The sequence below is a fragment of the Oxyura jamaicensis genome, chromosome 1, assembly GCF_011077185.1.
Source record: "Oxyura jamaicensis isolate SHBP4307 breed ruddy duck chromosome 1, BPBGC_Ojam_1.0, whole genome shotgun sequence".
In the NCBI taxonomy this organism is placed as follows: domain Eukaryota; kingdom Metazoa; phylum Chordata; class Aves; order Anseriformes; family Anatidae; genus Oxyura; species Oxyura jamaicensis.
Window position 1 is genome coordinate 137,929,406 of NC_048893.1, and position 22,578 is coordinate 137,951,983.

The 22,578-nt window shown below is 42.6% G+C and overlaps 1 protein-coding gene across 1 annotated transcript in view; it reads right to left on the reverse strand.

The window, feature by feature from the left end:
- The window catches only part of RFX8 (RFX family member 8, lacking RFX DNA binding domain), a 27,252-nt gene extending 4,989 nt beyond the window's left edge, over window positions 1-22,263 (reverse strand). Inside the window, exons 1-13 of the mRNA XM_035316361.1 lie at window positions 22,214-22,263; window positions 19,234-19,357; window positions 16,535-16,596; window positions 14,963-15,049; window positions 11,744-11,809; window positions 10,251-10,314; window positions 9,115-9,243; window positions 8,952-9,029; window positions 8,375-8,488; window positions 7,533-7,683; window positions 5,886-5,944; window positions 2,306-2,462; window positions 651-745 (exon numbers count right to left, since the gene is read on the reverse strand). Of these exons, the coding sequence (XP_035172252.1) occupies window positions 651-745; window positions 2,306-2,462; window positions 5,886-5,944; window positions 7,533-7,683; window positions 8,375-8,488; window positions 8,952-9,029; window positions 9,115-9,243; window positions 10,251-10,314; window positions 11,744-11,809; window positions 14,963-15,049; window positions 16,535-16,596; window positions 19,234-19,357; window positions 22,214-22,263 (1,236 nt within the window). The remainder of the gene's footprint in view (window positions 1-650; window positions 746-2,305; window positions 2,463-5,885; window positions 5,945-7,532; window positions 7,684-8,374; window positions 8,489-8,951; window positions 9,030-9,114; window positions 9,244-10,250; window positions 10,315-11,743; window positions 11,810-14,962; window positions 15,050-16,534; window positions 16,597-19,233; window positions 19,358-22,213) is intronic.
- Window positions 22,264-22,578: the final 315 nt, after the last annotated feature.

Below are 22,578 nucleotides of genomic sequence, written 5' to 3' on the forward strand. Positions count from 1 at the left end.
AAAAAAAAAAAAAAAAAAAAAAAAAGAAAAAGAAAAAGAAAAGACTTAAACCACCCTCAGCCCTAGATTCATTGGTCTGTCCAACTGACAGTGCAGTGGTGCAGTGGTACCATCAAGCTATCACTAATTCCGTATCAGTGATGGAAGAGGGGTGCTAGAGCTGGCAACCTAGGGAAAGATCTATATGCAAGGGTGATCTAACTTGAATTTTTCACAAGAGGTAGAGCCATTGTGCTAGGATTTATCACGCTCCTACCACCTGCTTAAAAACAACAGTTTCATGAATCAACAGCTCCAAGAATCATGAAGTATTCTCTTTGTTTATACTAACATTTTTCTTATGGATCTTGGTGTATAAGGGAGCGTTATTATAGCATGTGTCTACAAAATGAGAGCAGATTCTGAAATCACCGAAGTGGATATATCCACAGAAATAGGCTTGTAGTTGTTTGCACAGATGGAATTGTTGTATGCCAATTAATTCCCCCTTTTTTTCTGCAGCATGCATAAATTGTGTCTATGCAAATCTGCAGTCTGGTCAGGTTGCTGGTATACAATGTAGCTCCTGCAAACTATTGACAGTCAGCTTGTAGGGGGATAGATGGTGTGATCACTCTTCCTTTTCTGAAAGTATTAAATTAATTTTATACCTCAATGACAAAAGCCTGAAGATTTGAAGACATACAGTTCAGGAGAACCCGAATATCTGTAGAAGGTGCCAGCAAAGATATTAAGTCATTCAAACCTATGAAATATAGAAAGGAGATCATTACTTGAAGTGATTGGCTTACTTTTTGGTTTCTTTCTGCAGTTTCTAGCTCTTTTTTTTTTTTTTTTTTTTTTTTGTATCATCTTTGGCTTATATTAAGAAGTCTTAATATATTAAGACATCTGCTTATAGCATCTTGATTAATATAACCGTGCCATTCCTTGAATGGTGATTAGCACCCTGCTTTGAAATCAGTCAGAATTCAAGTTTATGTCCGTATCTGCACCAACCTAGTCATCATGGCAGAAGTGGAAGGAGTAAACACTTCATAAATCCAAGCTGGCATATGGCTATATGCAATACCAACTTGCTTATCTAAGCTTTTATAGGGTTGAGAAAAAAATACTTTATCTGTTGAGGGGGTGGAAACTGTTTTAAAACAATAACAGAAATTACAGAATATTCTGTAGCTCAATGGAAATATAGATAATATTGCAAAAAAGAGTGCAGATGTTCCCCCAAAAGAGTAGAACCTACTACTCAGTGCCACGAGGTACATCACAACTGTGTCTATACCCTTCTAGCTAAGAGGCCTTCCTGCCGGAAGGCATATGCATAGGGGCTGTGAAGCATTATTTATTAAAAATAACAATTTGGAAAAGCAATGGGAACAGAGAAATGCAGCAAATCCATCTTGGAAATGATAATCATGAATATAAAGAGTAAATGAAATAAAAACTTCCTGCACGGTGTTTTTGATTTGAAGACGTGTATAAATATTATTTGCAGGGATCTCCTGATGGTTCTGCGAACAAAGCAAATTATCATTCCTGCTGAAAGCAGTCACAGAAAGGCGGTGGAGCATCCCTTGTCAGAGAGCGTGCCGGCGGCAGGCCAGGAACAAAGAGCTCAGGCTTCTTCCATCAGTTCTGAGCACAGCCTGGGCCGAGATGCCTGCCTCTTGCTAATAATTTAAATGGCAGTCCATTAATCTAAGAATTAACTTGCCATTATGTTCCCATCCCTTTTCATTAAACCGGCAAATGCATTATGTCGTGGCTGCATGCAGACTGTGTATTTTAGTGTTTACAGCTCAGCATCAATTCTACAGGCCGCAGGAGAGCAAAAGGGCGAGAAAGCCGAAAGCTCGATGGCCCTTGCGCAGTTCAGCATACAACAGGTAAAATCCGGCCACGGGAAGTAATTCTGTGTACTTTGATTAATAACGGGGAAAATGCAATTCTTGGAAACTTCTGTTTATCAAAGACGAGCATTAAAAGTGAATGTCCCTGTTTGTCAACCTTCTTCTGGAAGATAAATCGTTTTAGAAACACAAACCCCACTCCTGCTGCCGTAGAGAGCTTTAAGAGAGAATCAGTACGGAAAGCCTTTCATTCTTAACCTTTAAAGTTAAAAGGATAATATTACATGCTCCATTCTCAATTTTATTGGCTCCTTTCCAGTACACAGGGTTATTGCAGAACTATAATTCCCATTAGGGCAGATGCCATGAATAAACAAAAGGAAGTGCTGCAGCTTTAACAATGTCAAGCAGGGGCTTAAAAGGATAGAAAAATATAGAAAAAAATATATTACATTTGATTTCTGTGTCGTTCTGCAGTTCATCTGGATTCCTAAGCTTCGTTTTAAAGAGGTTTCCAGGCATATCCACAAATCCCTGATTGATGACAGCGTGCAAGTCTGATCTCAGACCAGTGACTTTGCTGTTGCTGTTCAAGACTATTCGCATTGTCTACAGATAACAAGAAAATAGTTAATATCTTTCACTTTCTTGAGCCCTTAACTCAGTCAAAAACAAGTTTCTCCTATTCAATGTTGTACTAGAATTTGGATTTTAAATAAATCACCAGTCTCCAACTGGGAAAAAAAATAGTAAAGGAATAAAAGGAGATGAATCTTGTGTTGTCTTCAAGTGTTTTTGTTCTGGGTGATACCATTTTCAATGACACTTTGTGGTGGTGTCTGTGATGGAGCAGATAAGTCTAACAGATGCCCAAAGTATCTGCACAATTCTTTTTGCCTGTAGTTATTTCAGTTGTCCCAAATAACAGTACGTTGTCTAAAAACTGAAGTGGTATATTAGGATCAACTTTCCCTCAGTGACACCTGTCCTTAATACGTGTCTCAATTAAATTCAAAGGCAAGTTTTCTTAAGTTGCTCAAACCTTTGAGTAGGTATAAATAAAATTAGAAATATGGCATTAATTAAAATAATAGTAGGGATTGTGTCCCATTTCTCTGCTTGTAAGTCATTTGTGAATGAAGAATCTGGTTTTGTATTTGTTCCCAGAAGTATTACTTCCACAGATATTGCAGACAATTTACAGCCTAACTTTTGATCCTCATCTCTTCCTTTTTTTAAATTAATTGCTAATAACACACAGTATTGCTTCATATTCCCAATGACAATGTTTTAAGTGGAAAACAATGAAGGAAATTAAACCTGAATCTATTAAAAATCATTCATCCGTACATTTAGTCTCTCACTTTCATACTGAAACCTATGAGATCCAAAGATTGTTGAATTTGGGCATTTCTATCAATAATTCGTGTCCAGTTTTGCCTTCTAGAGGAAAAATATTTTTGTAAAGTTCAGAAAAAACTTCAGGATTCACGAACATTTTAATAAATCCCATTCACTGGGTGCATGGCAGAGTATACTACTTACTATGGCCCCACAAACATTTGTTTGCGAGCATAAGTCCCCTTCTAGAACTTTTGTTCCTCGTTATTGTGCCGGCGTTACTGAAATATCACAGGCAGCCTCGTATTTACTTGGTGGTCTTTTTCAGCTAAGTTAAAAACAAAGTGTCTTTCCTTGTGTTATGTGGAGCGTCAGACAGAGAGCACACTATGTGAACATTGGGAACTACCAGGTGCAGCACCTTCAGCAGGATGCTAGCACCCAGCTCCGTGGTCGAATGTTTTGGAAATGTATTTAGCGTTTGTTACCCATTGCACTTCAGTGATACTCCAACTGACTGAGAGCCAGCCCTGACAACACTTAACTACAGCTTACCAGGGGCAGGAATCAGCCCCAGCAAATGACACGTATTATACTCAGATTCCTTTCTCACAGGGAATTCGCTCCTTTTTATACCCTAATTACTTCTGTATATCCAGGTAGTAGCAGATGTCAGCCTGCTTTCTCTCCACATGACTGGAAAGTTACTTTTTTTTCTTCTGAATGCTGGCCCTGCCAAAATTGTTCAGATTTTCTCACCAGGTGGCTAAATTATTGCAAAGTACTCTACAAGGGACAGTGTGTTTACACCATTCTGGAGCTGCAGCTGCACAGTTCCTCAATAATACTTCTCATTAGGAGCACTGTCACCTGCTCTGACCACCTGTCTCTGGTTGAAATTGAACGTGCTTTTCAGACAGAGAAAAACAAGAAGGCTGATTAGGCTCCCATACAAGAAAATTAAATAAATGTCAGGTTAAGACAGAAATAGCCGAGAAAGGATGTGATAGAGGAAGAATTGCATGAAGAAGGGCACAAATTTTAAAACTAATAAAAAAAAGTGCTTTTTTCACACGAGAAATAATCAAGTCCTGGGACTCACAACCCCAAGACTTTGTGAATGCCCAAACCGAACTATTAAATGAAAGAATGTGGATACAACCTTCATTTCAGATTGACGGTAAGCCTGGAGAGTACAATGGCAAAAGAGTTTGTTCTGTGCACACCTACCCTACCTGAGCATCAGAGGATGGTTACCAGGGGAAACAGGACACAAGTCCACGCAGACCTAGGGTCTGGTTGGACCGACTGAAACGCTTTGTGGTTTTCTCTGAGTGACATCCACCTCCCCATGAAGCATCTTCATGTTTCTCATATGCTGAAAATGTTAAACACCCACGGTGTCCAGCTAACCATCTTCTGGTATGCGTTAGACAGGGCAGTAATTTTGCAGGATAATCTTTACCTGGTATTTGTTTCACTGGAGCCCAGTATAAAAAGACCCCAAACGGAAGGTATAATTGAGGTTGTGAGACTGCTGAAAGATTATGGGGATGTTGATTTACAAGACTTACATATTTTCACGTGTTGAAACTATTGTTTTTAAATTGCCAATTGGACTAATCATCAATTACACTGAAGCTCCTTTGACCTTCTCACATTTTAAAGAGGTCCTAGAGAAGGTGCAAATACCATTTCCTTGTGCCAATAGGGTGAGCAGCTCATAATCATGAAGAAGAACCAGGCTGAGAGTGTGCTCAAGCTGTAAGTACAGATCTGACAGAGTTTCTCAGGTCCACAAGGTTCAATTTGTGTTAGTTAAACAGTGCAAAGTGAACATGCAGCAGGCAGAAGCTGCCGCTGGCGTTAGGGTAAAATTCCCACCCAGTTAGGGTAAAACTCTCTGCCCTAAATCTTGAGGGCGTAAATTAAATGTTGAATGTGACCTATCTGTTGTGTTATGGCCTGGGCTACCTCAAAAAAACAAGTTTTAGGAAGAATCCAAGGACAGCAATGGAAGGAATGCTGCAGGGAGTGCACAGCCCATCAAAATAACGCAGCAGTGAGTAAGTACAGGTTAACGAAGCAATTTACTTCACGGTGTTCAAAGGGCACAGCTCCTTGATGCATCTAATTTGTCACTGTAGCTGAGAAGAATGATACTGGAGAGCAAAAAGTAGACAGAGAGATTAGATATATTTTGTCTCTCTCTTCCCCAGCAATAAAGCAATGCCCTGAGGATTAAAGTTCAGAGGACAGTTCCCTGCAGCACTTCTTCCAACACTGCTCAGAGGATGGAGAAGATTTTGCCAGCTGATCCCTGAGATCCATGAAAAATCTCAAGGCCTTGTGCCCTTACAGACTTTGAGACCATGCAGTTTCACTGCAAGCAATATATCAGTGGTTTCCCGCGTGTCACCTGATCCTTCTAACTACAGTGGTGTTCTCTCCGTGAAGGACCACTAACCATACCTCAGAGGCTTTCACAAAATCCAGAGGGATACGTACTATGGGGGCAGAGGTGGGTAGGAGGGTGAGCATGATTTGGACCAGTAGGTATACAGACAAGAACGCCTGTGCTGCTGTTGTTCTACTACAGTGGAGCATCTCATAAATAATCCCATCTGCAGGTGGGCTTCTTGAGTGAGTGAGAGGCCCAGCTTTTTTCTTTTCATGGATTCTAGAACATACCTTGGCCATATTAGAAAGATCTGTCTTTCTCCTGAGTCTTTTTATAAACAGTGTAACTTCTGTTAAAGAAGAAGAGGCAGATGTTTCATATCATTAATATTTTACATTCTTAAAGACATTAATGAAGACTGATCTCTTAAGTGAGAAAGCAGACCCCTCAGGGAGCAGCAGGCTAGCTCAGGGCACATGGAGGTAACTGAGCTGTGTCCTGTGCTGAGGACCCTGCCAATTTAAAGCTTGCAAGCAGCAGCTGCCCAAGTTACTACTTTTCCTTCACTGCAAACCTGTTAGCCTGTGGCACACAGGAAAAATCTTTTTTTTTTTTTTTTTTTTTCCCCATTAAGTACTTCTCAAGCAAGAAAGCAAGAGAAATATTCTTTTATGATTAATGGCAACATTAACTCTAACCCTTCTATTTTTTTGATTAGAGAGTTTACATTTTTCACTTTTATGCATCTGTAATTCTTCAGAATTGTTAATAAAAGCTGATTTCTGTTGCTGTATTTGCTCCTGTCTATAATGTGTTGGAATTATGAAAAGCATGGTCCAGGAATGTCCTTTTTAAGGATAAAATCTAAAATAACTGATTCTTAGTTGCAGGAAAATCAAGAATAAAACAACTTAATATCTTTTGCAGACAGGCAGTGGTTTTCCAGCGAAAATTTCTGTTTCTCTGACGTTTTTACAAACCCAGTTCTGGATGTGCATAGAAAGGGTTGTAGCTGGTTAATTACATGCACTTCCATGCACACAAATGTGTTAAAAGCAGATTACTAAGCTCGCTCTGCCAAGCATTTAAATGTAAGAACTGCCAGAATCAAGACTGACTGCAAGTCATTATTAAGCATATGAATACAAACACAGTCCTAGGTCTGTGCAGGAGCCCTGCTTTGTCACTGCAGAGATGGTTCTCACTTGGTGAGCAACCGAGCAGCATTTTGGTTTAGCCAGATTCTTCAGCGTAATATATAAATCATAGAACCACAGAATGGTTTGGGTTGGAAGGGACCTTAAAGATCACCTAGTTCCAACCCCCTGCCATGGCCGGGACGTCTCACTACATTACCCAAAGCCCTATCCAACCTGTCCTTGAACATTATGTATGCATGAACATATTTGCATACATAAATGTGTGCTTGTATGTACATATTTACAAACACACACCTTTGTATATTACAAGCTTTTCAAATCCTACTCTAATGACAAAGTCAGAGTTTCCCTGTGGGCCTTTTTTTTTTTTTTTTTTTAACTTTAAATTGAACTGCCCTATAGTCATTAATTAATTGATCTGCATAAAACCACTTGCAAGGTAAAGAGACAGAAGAATACCTAAATTTCGAGGGCAGGGTGCTTATTATTCATAGTCATCAACACAGTCAAAATGATCATGGCAAAAGACATATCTTTAAGAAGATTCAAGTACACTCTAATTTGCCATGATCTTGGAATACTTTGGGCTTAAATTGGTTCTCTCATGTCATCTGAGACCATTTATTTTTAACTGTATGCCAACTCTATTCCTCGCTACTCTCAAGGTTACTTCAGCTAAAAGAGTTTTTTAAATAATTTCTGTAAGAGTCTTGTAACCCAATCTTCTCTGCGGCTTAAGCAAAGATTATTTTATGAAATCTCTCTGTTATTACATACCTTTACATTTGGTTGTTTGGAGCAGCACTGGCGACTCTTCCAAAGCATTAAGCAGCCAGAGTTTAACATTTTTACCAAACACTCTGATTGACTTCAGGTACTGCACAGACACCTCCTTCAGGAAGTCACAAAGGAGAATGTTCTCCATTTCCTACAATACAAATGTAGGAAAACGGAGCTGCACGATTGGTGTACTACAGGTGTTTACAGCAGCACGAAACAAAACTGTACTGATGGCTTAAATGTAAATCATGAAAAAAGACCATTATTTTCCTCCACTTATGGCAGTAAATAAGCTACATTTATTAGCAGAAGGAACGAGATCTAGCAGCAGAAATTGTTTCCTGAATTAATTACTGGACACTGCTTGGTGACCTGCTGTGAATAAGAAGCAAATAATTTTGAGCAGAAAGCTCCATATGTCAATGTGGAATGTCACTGAGAAATTCAGTGGTGTTATCAAAGGAAAAATAACTCCCTTCAGGTTTAGAAAACAGCTATCAGTCAGAATTTCAGTCACATATCCTCATGCCAGAACCACAGACCATATTTATAACAGCATATTCCATTGATGTCAGGGACTTTCAAGGGAAGATATGGCAGCAAAGTGGCAGTTGTCTCAAATACCACTAGATCCTTTCAGAATCCAAACTGTGCTGGCTCAAAATTAAAAAAAAAAAAAAAAAAAAAAGAAAAGAAAAGAAAAAAAAAAGAAAAAAAAAGAAGTATAATAATAATAAAATGCCATTTACATCACACAATAAACAGCTGGTCTTTCTCAAGTAGAACTAGCAAAAAAAAACACAAACACAAAATAATTACAAGAAACGTGTCTACAGTACCTGGAATAGCTGCCTATCATAGTACTTGAATAGCTCGCACACATCTGGCAAGGACATAAATGCTATTTTTTCAGGCTGCAGAGATTTCCAGAATGACACGATACAGTCTTCCACCTATTGCACAAAATACTTTATGAATTTTCATCAATTTTACACTAGTGAAATGTGAAGTGTGACTCAGTGAAATGACACATGTTAGCATGGAAGCAAAAGAATACTCCTGGAGCCTGGCTGGCTCCAGGGAGGGAGGATGGCTTCAAGCAGGGAGCATCCTGGGGCAGCATGCTGAACCTGGCAAGGCAGCATAAGAAAGAGGAGAGAAACAAAGTGTAGCACAGTTATGTGGATACAACGAGAAATATGTGTCCATAGCCTTTTGTTCTGTGCCTACAACATCAAATAGTTAGAGCAGGTCATGTTAATTAAGAATTCGAGAATAATTTGACTAAATGATCCTTTTGTTTATAAATGATCATCTGCCTTTGATAAAACCATCAGCTAAATGAGCTACTAAGAAACAATTTCATTTTTATAGATGTTTGCTAACACCACGAGTGCTGTTGAAGCAAAGGCATACCTTGTCAAGCTCCTCCATTCTCACAGCCTGTAAAAGGACTTGGCAGTAGTTATTGTACTCCTTTGCAAGCAGTACGACCTGGAAAAGGTGAACAAAAAGAGTGTACAAAAAGATCACACAGGCAATGAGCTAATTTGCTCGATTACTGAATACTTAAACGTACCATTTCATAGGGGTATTTCTTCACTAACTCTTGCTCCCAATGATAGACTGTCTGGAATTCAGGCAAAACGTATTCAAGTCTGTCTTCTTCAGTCTTCAAATGAGTGACCAATGGAAAATAGTGCAAATCCTGGCCCTCAAAGCATCAGAATTTATTTTAATCAATTAAAAAGAATCACAATTATCTTGTCACTCCTGTTAAAGGTACTTTGTTGAAGTTGTATAACATTATTTTTTAATAAGATGTATTGCTTCGCAGAATTATTATTATTATTATTATTTTGGTAGAAAGTATGGGTGGGTGAAAGAAATAGGAAGGTTGACTAAATGTTCAAATTCCAAACTGTACACGAATTACTTTCCAAAGCAAGTGAGTATTTAATGCCATACATTTCTTACAAATATATTTTCTATAGCACTCATTTCACTGTAGAAACCTTCTAAATAAGGCTAAAGTTAGTTGGCTTTGCTATAGGGGTGGCAGCATGGTTTTCATCAGCTGTCGTTACATGCACTTCAGTGCACTCATTACTGTATTTAAGCACTCTGCAAAAATAAGAAAGACATCCAGTCTCTCATTCCCCTCACTTTGGTCCCCATAATTCTGCTGCTCATGCTCTGCAGGCTGACTTCCAACAACCCCAGTGTCACGCCAATTCACTACCCCATACATATTTGAGAACTGCCAGGGGTTAGCCTAGCATCAGCCCCTTTTGGTGAGCAGGGATGCTGTTCTTTTTTCTTAATCACAGTATTTTAAAGACCCCTTGTGCCAGTAAAATCACAGTGACTGAAAGGACACTGTCTCAGCAGCATGAGGGGCTGTAACAGCGGGTTTCAGAAGAAGAAGGCTGTGCCCCACTAACTCCCCCAGTGTTCAAAACCTGGGCAGTCAGCCTCAGTTTTCACTCTCAGCATAGATAAAATTATTTGAGCTAACATTTAGACAATAAAAATACTTAGCTGCCAGGTGAAACAAGAGACGGGAGAGTAAGCATTTAGTGAGGTTACGCAGACAAAAATTATTGCAGGGATTATGATAGGTTAATTGTATTTCATTAGAACATGTTATATAGCAGCTCTAACTAAATAGACAGAAAACCATTTTATTCTAAGTCTAATTTATCTAAAACTCACTGTTCCTATTTTTTGGCCATTGCTCTTGTAACCAGCTGCATCTGCCGAACTGCAGGCATCTCCACTGTGGTGAAATGTACAACATGAAACCCTTTTAAAAAAGCACACCAATTTATTCTGCATTTAGCTAGAAAATGATCACCAAGTGGATAGAGAGCACTAGGCTGAAGTAGACAGCAGTGGGTTTGTGAAACCAAAAACTCTCTTTCCTGTCATTCAGCAGCCCCAGGATTTTCTAATGAGTCTGAAGACTAATTTCTTCATTTTGAGATAAAACGGAGCTATTCATTACGCAGACAGCAAGGTATTAGCCATTTAACAACGCAACATCTTCCAACTTCCTGTACATAATACGTGATTGGGAAGTTCAGTTGGAGTAATAGTAAAAATTATAGACATGCAAACAATGAAAGCATAATCATCTGCATGCTTTGATTGCACAATGGCCCCATTTTCTGCTCCCTTTTTCAGTTTAGATGGCAGTTTTTTCCCGACTGTCCCCCTTGTACTTTGCAAGTCTTCCGTGGTGCTCCACACCGTCAGCGCTCCCATGGCCCTGCAAAGGCCCAACAACTGGCTTTTGGCTGAAAAACCCAGAGTGGCGGAGCAGTGGGTTGCTTTCCTGATTTATCATCCCTTCCCTCCCTCTCCCCATGCCTGCTTTGCCGAGGCTGGTCCTGCAGGAGAGAGAGGCAATGCCGCTAGGAAAAGGGACGTGCTGAGAGAACTGGGTGCCCTCAGCTACCCCTATCTGCTGACACCTTCTCGCAGCCTCTGAAGTCATTTTGAGCACCAGGGCCCTTGTGGCAGTCTTTTGGCAGACACCTCTTTTGAGGGCTGGCAGTCAGGGCTTTGCAGGAAGCCCGCTGCCCTCGGTGGCTGCCAGCACCCAGGCCCGCTGACAGGGCGCTGACTGCGTGCCGCTGACCGCGGGGTTTCACTGCTGTGAGGCCCAATAAACCTGGGCACTGCTGCATGTCCTGAAGGGACAGAAGACAGAAATCCCAGCTTATCTATGTGGGAACTCAAGGCACTGAATGTGCCCCTCATGCTGTCCACGGGACTGACCCTTGCCACCTTGCCCTCTGCCTCTGCCTGACAAAGGCCAGGCACGATGTCAATATTGCATGTGTTCAGTCCCCACAAACAGAAAAATGTGTACGTTTCATAGCATTTCCACCAAACAGCTCGTCCTTGCGGGTTGCTAAAACCTGTGGAACAAAATTAACAAACATTTTCCGATTCCTGCTCTCCCCGAGCAGGCGGCCCTTCTGCCGCCGCTGCTATGGCAACACATCTCAGGGCTGCTCTCCCTCCGCGGGCCGCCCGGATCCCCACTCCCCATGTGTGGGGAGGATGGCGGGCATTAGCCTTCTCCTTCCCACACCCCACAGACCCCCTGGGAGCCCTGTCTGCAAGCTCCTGTCCCGCCCTTGCTAGCTAAGGCGAGCACGGCTGTGCTCCTGCTGCTAGCAGAGGGGCTTTGGACTCACCCGTTGCCCATCGGGGTGCTCAGCTGCCATGCAGAAGCGGCCATCATCTCCCCTGGGGAGCGGTGCCTGGGCAGAGACAGGGCACAGAACAGAAACTGAGTGAGGGGAGAGGGCAATAGGATACAGCAAAGCCACAGGGGTTCAAGCGTGTCTGCCGGTGGGGCTGGGATGGTGCTGGGAAGGGGAAACTAGAGCTGAAGAGGGAAATGTGGAGGTAGGGATGACAGGGAGACTGACAGGACAGCAGGAAGGACCAAGGAAAAATGAAAGGAAGGAGTATGGTGAACATGACTGTTGGATTACTCTGAGATTAGAAAGGATAACTTCCTAGAGGCACATCTGAGTTTTTTATAGAATAATTACAAGTTTGCTTCACTAGAAAGTCAGAGGCCTGAGCCTTCTGTATTACTAGATCATAAAGTAACTATCATGAAGCTAAAATTCACTGGCATTTGTATGACATTGTCATACTCCAAGCCTCCTTGATCTGCCACAGCAGCTGCTGTTTTATGGACACCTCATTCTCGAAGTTCCCATTCGAAAGACACCCTAGTGTAACGTAAATTGATAAATTCCTATAATGCATTTGGAGACCCTTCGGTTACAGCTTTGTTTGTTTACACTACTGCCACATCATCATCAGAGCTACAGTGTACATATCTTCAAAAAACCTCAAGATTTCAAAGCAGAGCAGCTCACAGGTGCTTTGTAAGAGTATCCTCTTCACTTCTCATGTGAGCTCGTTCCAGCCCAGCAACCTGACACATCCAAGGACCCGCTGACTATCAAAAGACAAATGCCTCTTTGTAGTCAAAGGCAAGCTATTCTAATTTTATGGCCATTTCTGACACCGACAAGCAAAGCTCCCAAGCTGCCAGACCCTTCACAGGCCCATTGGCAAGATGGCAAGTGCTGATGATCTCAATAGGGTCAAGAAACACTGTTTTCAGCACCATTCTGAAACCAGCCCTTTCTTCAACAGCCTGGAGCTTGGGTGGATGTGTGGGTCTCTCAGCTGGGCTTTCGGCTCCACCTTCCCCTCAGGTAGATGCTACAGGAGAAGCACCTGCATGTGGGCCTCGATTCAGGCATGGGAGGAGACAGCAGTCATTTGGGACATGTTCACTATTCAAAGAAACACCCCCATCTCTGCCAGAGGGGAATGGCAGCAAGCCAGTAAGGTCTATCCCACTTGTTGGGTCTGGTCCGCGGACCAGCATTTGGGCTGCACTGCAATGGCATATTAAAAATCTTCTTCACTATTGCCTGGAAATTTCCATATCAAAACACTCTTCCAGATTGAAGTGTTATGGGTTAAATATCCCCAGCTGTAACTAGAAGTTTACTCCTGCAAGAAGAAAATTTGTCACTGCAGGTAGATGTAATTATTTTCAGTTCTCTATTTTAAAATAAATATATATATATATATATAGGTGGAGGTGTTTTTACCAACTTCATTGGATCACATAAAATTAATCCATGTTTCTAAAAGTATTGAACCCTACAGAGAAGACAGTAAAGATGAGGTATTTTCTTACGTTTTCCTGCTTATTTGCAAAGCATATACAAAACTGTGAAATCTGATGGAATTAAACTGAATGAGATGGCCAAGACCACTGCTTATTTTGTATGTGGCCTATTTTACTTGGGGGTATGGGGGTGGATTAGTGATGCTCATGCCTCTCCAGCTTCATTTGATTTGTTGTTGTTGTTGACTTTTATTGTTGTTGTTGTTTTGTTTTATTGTTTGTTTTTACTGATTTCTCTCTATTTTCGTCTGCCGTCCTTTACCATTCAGTAAGACGGAGTAGTGGCACCTGCCTGCCCAGGGGCTGCTGGTGCTCACGCTGGCTCTGGACAGGGGCACTGGCTGTATTTAGAGTGGAAGCTGCTCTAATTACAGCTGTCCGGCTTCACACAACAGCTGAAATGAAGGAAGCATCAGACAAAATACTTTCACAGTTAAGAGACTTACAACTCTCAAGAGAATTGCAACTAGAAAGATTATTTTTGTCTGAATACAATTTATTTTATTTTTACTATTGAGTGCATTGGTAGATAGGGATGTTGCTTCAGCAAGGGTCTCATTTGAAATGAGCCTCAAATTGCCTATGAATAATTTCTTTGAACGCAACAACTGATTGCCACTTGATCATGTACAGAACCTGATCCCTTGTCTTGCCCTTTCTTTATCCTTGCTCTGTTGTCACTCCATGGACTGCTGCAACATGGCTCCACTGTAAAGCCAGCAAAGACAGGCAGCAAACCCACAGGTATAATTTTTCCATTCTCTTGCAGAGTGTGAATTCAATTAAGTAACTATACTATAAAATACCACAGACAGTGAAACAGCTTTCATAATAGCTGGAATATCTGGGTGCTCAATAGCCTCTCTTGTATCCCTAGAACACTCATGCTATAGACAGCTACTATAACCCCATTTAAAAGAATGGAAACCAGCATCCATTCATACACACATCTCCTCTTTTTATTTTCTCTCCAGGAGAAATGCAAGTCTGTAGCTTGTTTATCTCAACCATGACCTTCCACGCCCTGCCTACAACTGGGATGTGATCAAGTCTACAGTTAGCTTGCCTCAGTATCCTACATTCATCAGTTATTTCTAGATTTTCCATTTTTGCCATCAATTTCCACTCCTGCCTTATACATTTTCTCATCGCTCTTCCCTTACAAGAGGTGATTTTAAAATGTGAAATTTTAAAACAAAATGAGGGAAGTATTTTCAAAGTAATATGCCTCATTTTTTCAAGTAGCAAAATCCAGATAACATGATTGCACGTAGGACTCTTCAAAACAGTGCAGCCATTTATACTTCAATACATATCTCTTCACCCTACTGCTTACCGAGGAGGTTGCTACAATGTCAAGAAGCAATTGTCAGTACATTTATTTGAGCTCCCACTTAGGGTCTCTATGTATAATGCTCCTTTAGTTTTGTCAAGTGTTCCTGCTTTTAAGACCTACATGTCTAAAATATCCAATTTGAGGAAATCCAATAAGGCAAGACAATTTTTCAAGATGGGTTTTCCTTAGAAGGGACATTACTTACCGGAACAGCACTTCTATAGTGTGTGTAAGAGAAAGAAAAAATAATAATACTGTTGACAACGTTCAGCAGATGGTTTACAGAGTTCTAAATGCAGATGATATATAGACTGTCAGGTGATATTTTATGATTAAAACGTTTAGAAAACAAACCTGAGATATTTTTTTTCAGACAGAAGAAAGCAATACCGTGTGTAAAAGGAAGAGTTCTTCTTGATAGATATTCCATCATAATGATACCTAGAAGATAAAAAAAAACCGATGAACTGACAAGCATGCGATTTTCAAGATAGTCAGCAAAGAATTCATATTCCTCCGCTGAAAGCACATTTAAGCAAGAAAAGAGCAAGTTCAAAAAGGTTTATTTATTTTAATTTCTGTGTTTTTAAAAATTCTGTTGAAAGAATGACAATGCAAGATATGTGCACAAATGTTTCTAGAATGCCTTTGCAAGCTCTTTTTAACTTTTTTTTTTTTTTTTTTTTTAAAAAAAAAACCTTCTTTTAAATGAACATCTGTAAGTCAGCACACAAGATGCAACAGGTTTGCATGGGACAATTGGAGAAGCTGGGGTCCAGAGTCTCAGCTGATAGCTTCCATATCCTCCCTGAAGCCAAAGGCTTGCGTGCAGCCGCAGTGCAATGTTTTACACCAGCTGAGGGACTGGGTGGCCCATCGGTGGAAGCTAAAAGCAAGAATCCTGCAAGACCTGCTACGGTTTTATGTCCATCCTGGTGAGCAGTGGGAGCCAGGTGCCACCAGCGGGTTCTGCCGGAGCCTTTCCAGACAGCATCACCGCCCGGTGCAGGGTGTCCAGGGAGGTGTCTGGCCCTCAGCAGCCACCAGATGGTGACCTTCTGCCGGTGGGAGGCCCAGGGCCACCGCGCACCAGGAGAAGCCCGGGAGCATCTGTGGCGAGGCACTCCCAAAACGCTGGGTCTCGCCGGATCAAGCTGATAGCAAGCCCAGACTAGTGTAGAAAAATCACAGAACAAGTAAGGGCATGTCACTCGCAAAGCCGGTGCGTTACAGCTGCTCCAAAGGCTTGTGAAATTACTGCGTCTCAGTGCCCTTAAAACATCGCCTTTTCCAGTCTGCATGTTCAGAGTGTGATTATATATTTGGACAGTGAATCAATGCAAGTGTATCGATCACAGTCCTCCTGCCTGCGCTCTAGAGGAAGAGAGGGAAGGGAGATGGAGGAGGAAATCAGATCTGGGCTGATCTGATTTATTTGGTTTTAAATTGTGTACAACAGTTATTTTGACCACCAGTACCCACTGGGTCACGGCACAGATGCGTGCAATGATGAGCACATACACCACTCTCTGCTGCCTGCTCCACATCTCCCAGTCCCAAGCATCCCGGACACTGTGTCCCAGGAGCACTGAGGAAGGCTATGAAGTCCAGCAGCTGCCTCACACGAGCCCAGCTGTTAAAGCAAGGACAACTCCGAGCACTGATTTTTTAAGAGCTAGTCTGATCTGGAAATCACATGCTAGTGGAGCCTCTCTGATGTGGTGGATTTTGTGGAATTAACTCTATTTTAATGTATGTGGTGACATCATGAATCTCTCTGGGTCTTTTTTTTGCAATTTGGGACGGACTTGAAATCAAATATTCAGCTGCAGTATTAGTGCTGGAGCTGAAAAATCATCCATTACAAAAATATATTAGAACAGTCACACATAACATTCTTTTAAACAAAGGAAGCTAAACCAATACCTGGCACTGCCTCTTGTGCCCAGCCTTCTTGTCCCCAGACCCGGGAAAACTAACCGAATAAGCTAAAAGCAGAGAAAATTACAGTTATTCGGCAAAATCATTCTAAAGCACAGAAGTGTATCTACTACATTTTTTTATCCTTAATCATTTCTTTTGCTTTCCATTACTTGCAGGCTAATACCTGTCCTTACATACCTCTCAAATGGTAACTGCTGAACTGAACTCAATCAGGCTTTTGCGGATCGAAATCTAAGTAATTTAAGGGATTACCTCCCTCGGGTAGGAATTTTTTTTTTTTAGACCAGCTTGTTTTGCCTCGCTCGCACTGAAGCACACCCAGCGCACACACCGGGAGACCACCCACAGCCGGGTGGGTGCAGCAACCGGGGGAACTCGATCTGCAGGAGCACGTCTGGCTGGGGGCCTGTGAAAGTGCCGTGACTCTCCAGTCCTCGGCCAGCCCTGCGAGCCTTACTCATCCCAGCAGGGTTTACTCACGCAGCCCCCTCGCTCGTGCAAGGAGCATTTGCAGGCTGGGGTCTGACTTATCTGGTTTTGAGAGGCTGCATCACCAAGCTGCAGAGCGACCTTTTGACCACCCCCGTGGTAAATGTGAGCTGAGGTCACACAGCATCTGCCAAGGTTAAGCCCTGCAGAATAATAAGATACTGTCAGGGCAATAACCCACTTCACCATGATTATTCTGCATGAGCTATCCTGTGAAGACAGAGTGTAGCCAGGGGTGGCTGGAGCGAACGTTCCCCATGCAGCAGGAAGAGAGGATCGAGTGCGGAACACTGGTGTTGAGCGAGGGGAGCCTCCGCTCAGCAGCACAACGTCTGGACTTTGTGCAAAGCACACTGTGTTGGCCTGAAGTCCCACTCGAGGACAGGTTTCCCCAACACACACCAACCCGCAGCTTCAGTGTTAGCAGTGCTCTTCTGCCGACAGGGATATATTTGGGCAGAGTGATCAAGCAGATTGAATTAGTGCTGTCCTAAATGACAACAGTTTGATTCACACAGGGCTCGATTGCTAAAATCCTCACAGTCATGTAGTGTGGTCAGGTTACTAGAGGTTGGTGAATTATTAATAGCTCAGCCCACTAGCTAGCCTCTGGTAACTGGTTACACGTGCACCTTTGGCTGAAACACGTTGAGTTATGGCTCCTGCCCCCCTCAGCTTCTTGCTATAGCAAGACACACCATTTCAAGACATTGGGGAGCTGCCCCAGAGCTTGCTCACTTGCACCTCAAGGAGCTGGGTAGGCCAAAGCTGAGAGCAAAGAGTTGTAAGCGCTGACCTATAGCAGCTATGGCTCATCAGCTAAGCCCTTCTGTGTGACCAGACTCATGCTTCACCCTTGCCTGTCCCAACTGCAAAGTGCATTAGCCTAAACCACAAGAAGGCTTAGCTTACTGGTGGAAAGTCAATCATGCTGGCGCACCTGAAACTGCGCAGACAGGATGGGATTCGTCTCATCTGTGGGGCTACAAGGCAGAGATGTGTAAGCTAGTCACTGCAGACTCCACAGTCAGTGAAGAAAAACAGGAAGTTCCAAGGTGCAGTTCACCTGAGCTGACTCATTTGGGGTGAGAGGAATCACATGTAACTATTTATTTCTCTCCATTGACTACCAAGAGACGGCGATGGGTTGCACGGCAAACATCACCAAAACGGACAAGTTCTACCATGGGTTTGGCTGATGGGTGGTGATCCATTAAGCTGTGCTAAGTCAGTCATGCTGGATCATTCACTCAAATCTTAAGTAAGAGTGACTTTTACCCACTAGAAAAATATATATATTCAACTGAACTGAGATAAATGATTCCTAAAATGTGGTTATCCACACACACAAAATTGGTTTCAGTTGATTCCAAAATTGATTGCTACCTCCTTTACTTGTATTATTTTCATTCTCTTCTAAAACGATGCTTAGTAGCTCTTACTATGGGCGCTAATGGGAGAATATTAGCAGGAAAAATAACAAACTCTGAACAAAAATTCTGAGCAGCAAACAATCAAAAGCCATTCTGTTTTCCTTAATTGGCTAAATAAAGTTGAATAGCTGTAAGTGTTTGCTGCAATTGGGGTTTCTAAGTGGTGATTGCCCTGTGGGTTGTATCAGCTTCCACTTATTAGGAGAGTGTAACTGTGTAAAGGAGATTGGGTTTTGCATCTGCATTTAGTTTGCTTGGATGATTCTGTAAAGACCTTTGTGTGTGCGTTTGGAGTAAAATCTCCCTAAGTATAATTAAAAAATTAAGCACAACAAACAAAGGGGTCTTTTAAGGACAGAAGAATCAGCTCCTCAGGACTAGTTTATTAACCTTGCACAGTTTACTCTGGTAAAGCCTTCTAGAATATATTGGGAGAGCTTACCAGAAATAAAGACACAAGCATAGCTGTAATTCCTAGCTGAACACAAATCTCTGTGCAACTGCCACAGGAAATAAAAGAATGATGCAACTCTCCAAATAAACCAAAGAGGTATGAAGGACCATACAGAAGCTTTCAAATACAACCTTTTCCAAGCTCTTAGGCTGAATTATCCTATTACAACAAAATACAGTACGTATGCACCCTTCTCTATTATTTAATCTTTCTTGGAACACAATGAGTATATTTGATACAAACTTATCCAATTTTCTGTTTGGGTATCTCAGCTTCTTATCTGATATATCCTGTCTACTCTGTACCTTTCCAAAGGTGGCTGAATTTACTTGATCCTTGGCACCTGGGCTGCAGTTTTCTATATACATTTCATATAGTAGCCAACGGGGTATGGTGCATCCTTCACACAAATAGAAATTGTCAGCTATCCTTTAAAACAAACACACAAAAAATAATCAGTTTATGTCAGAATTAGAAAACAGAATTGTTAACGTGAAATTTTAATAAGTTATCAGGTTTACAGTGATCTCCATAGTAGTTACTCCTATTTTAGAGAAGCATAAATTCAAAGTAAGAACTACTTACTGCATTTATGGTCATCTGTATTCTGGAGGGAAGAAAAGATACATCTTTGCAGACTTGTATATATTCTAAGTTTGTTTTTTAACTTTTTAAGTTCGAAAGTAGAACTTTTATTTGCTTTTTTTTTTTCCTTCAAAGTGTAAGAGCAGCCATGTGAGACTCTGTTAAGAAATTAACTGGATCTCATGGTTTTTAATAAAGAAATACAACTTAGTGGTACCAATCTAACATTAAAACCAATATGCAAGACATTAACATCTCTCTAATAGGACAATCTTTATCTTCTAATTACAAAGGTCTCTGCTGTACCAAAGAAATATTGTGAGCCTTTTTTTCCTTCTGAAATGTCCAGGATGATGTTTTGGGATGGAGAGTGCACAAACGATGAAAGGCCAAATTCTTTTCTCATACAACCTCATTGATTTTAATACAAGTTTAGCAAGAGAACAGATTTTTAATTTACATTTATTGTGTATTAGGACCGACAGTGCCTAAACTGTTTTCTGTAAATACTTACCCTTTGGTGAAATCCCTTGCGCATCCTACCTGCCGGAGTGGTGATAGTCAAGTCAACGCAACTATTTGCATGAGTGAGATAAAGATGTGAACTTAGTTACTTCTGAGACTAAGTTATGACCTTCACCAGAATAAAGACCTTTAATTATGAGATAGTGGCAATGGTTTTGATGTCAGAAGATAATAGCTTCCCGCAGTACAAATACAGAGGCAAAGCTGGAGCAGAGAAGCAGAGAGGGGATTAATTTTCAAAGCATGACACGCCAATCCTATAACAGTGTTTTCTCACCGTGACTCCACTTCCGTTATGGCTGACGATTTACGCATATTTAATTGTTTTATCTGATGAACGCTGGTGCAGCACAGTGCCAGTTGCTCACTGTGTCTTTACCAACCATCGGGTCGGCTCAGAGCGTGGACTTCTCCCAGTCGCCCGTCGAGATAAGCAGTTCAGGCTTTAATTTGGTGTTCCCCACAGCATTAACAGCCTGATTTCAGGCTACGCAGTGTTTGTCTTTCTCTATTAGCTTTATGGGCGGTAGATAATGGACGAGGCCTTCAGTGAATGGGTTTGCTAGAACAGAGACTGCTCGATGCCGGGCAGCAAGGACATTATCACCGTGCAGCCCGCCAATGGGGCATTTCCCTCCGCGGTGCCAAATGGTGAATGAAACTTATTCCAGGTAAGAGTCCTGACCGAGCGCTGCCTCCCAGCAGACAGAAATACTTGTTTCATCTAAGGCAGCCATCTCAAAACCCTTCATAATTGAGCAGTCCCAGAGGAGATTAAACCTAAGTCCAAATTCATCCTTAATATAACACCGCAAGTGTCACTGGATGTGCAGCAGAAATTAATCCATGCTTCAGTTACTGATTTCTGCCAATAGGTTTGCTTCAGCACTTAACCATTTAGTGACAAAATACTGGGGAATTTTGTTTCATGAAGTTTTAATCTATTAAACTGCCAGCATTTTTCAAACAACAAATCAAAGACATTCTTAGCGTTAACACATAATACAAAGGCACTGCATATCAGGAAAAAAAGCGTACAAAGAAAAGGGCTCTATGCTTGTCTTCTTATCCACTAGGCCCAAGGTTCTCAAAACCTGGGTGTCTGTGGCATGCATCAAAACAAAACTGGCAAGAAAATCAGCAAGAGCAAAAGGGAAGAGAGTGGTAAGGGAGGACGATGGAGGGTTAAAAAACACATGGGGAGAAAACCTCCTCCATTTATCTATTGCTTTCTATCCACATTTTCATTTCTATCTTTCCACTGGGATCATTATGTGTTCAGTTCTCCAGGTTTTCTGGGGTCTGCCATGTCATACATGCAGCTTTGGTAGCCAGGCCATCACAGGGGTTTGCAAGTCTGCCATTAAACCACTTCTGCAGCAAAGCGTGTTCTGCTGTTTTCAATGACCCAACCACAAAACGGGGCTAAACATTTTAAAACCTGGAAAGGTTTTTTAAGGTTGATTAAAAAAAAAAAGGGTTATCTTTAAAGGGTTATTTATGATTCAGTTTTTATGCAATGCCTCGAGGCTGTGGGATGCCCTTGTGGGATGCCCCTTGTCGGGGTGCGTCTACCGCAGCAAATGGGCAGAATGACCCTGATGTTCAGATTTTGCTGAGAGAGGGGGATAGAAAGGCTGAGGATGAGGTGCTGTCGAGTTCAGGTTCTCTTACAGGTGTTCCTGTTACTTCCCACACGGTTTCAATACTGTTAGCTGGATTCAGCTGTGCATGGGGAAGGAAGGATGGGAAGGAACACTTTTTTCTCTTTCGCTGCCACACGGCTGATGACACTTTTCGCAAAACCCAAGAAAAACCAAGGTGACAACCTTACTCCTCTACAGAAAGCCTCTCGCTGTGTCGGGGTGCAGCTGTTGCCCTTACCCCAGGGATCACACCTCAGGGAGCAGTGGTGGCTCGGCATCGCCCTGCCAAGGATGCTCATGCCAAGGGGTGGCACGGGCAGAAAGGCCGGGACAAGTGACCCTATTCCCCCGCATCAAACCACCTCCAGGCGAACCGTGGCAGGACACAGGCTCTCGGGGCACGTTCCCTGCTGTCGGGGCACCTTTGGCCTTACAAAACCTCGGCGGGCGTTATCACCGGACCCTGCCGTGCCAGCGCTCCCCAGCCACCATCCCTGCCCTCCCCACGGCCCGGGCAGGGGGCACGCACCAGCGGGTGATGGAGAGGTGCAGAAGGGAGGTGGGGCTGCCTTCGGACATCCCGGCCGAGCCGTGCCGAGCCGTGCCGGGCTGTGCCGAGCCGTGCCGGGCCGTGCCGGGCTGTGCCGGGCTGTGCCGGGCTGTGCCGGGCTGTGCCGAGCCGTTCGGTACCGGCCGGCGGTGGCCGCGCGCCGCGGGTGCCTTCCAAGCCGGGTCCCGAGCGCGGGGCGGCGGCGCCCCGGTACCGGGCGGCGGGCGCCGGGGGCGGGCGGGGAGAAAGGCTTCATCCCCGGGATGGGGGGCGGCGGGACCCCGGGGTGCTGCGGGGCGGGGGCGTTTCAGTTCCCTTTCCCTTTCCCTTTCCCTTTCCCTTTC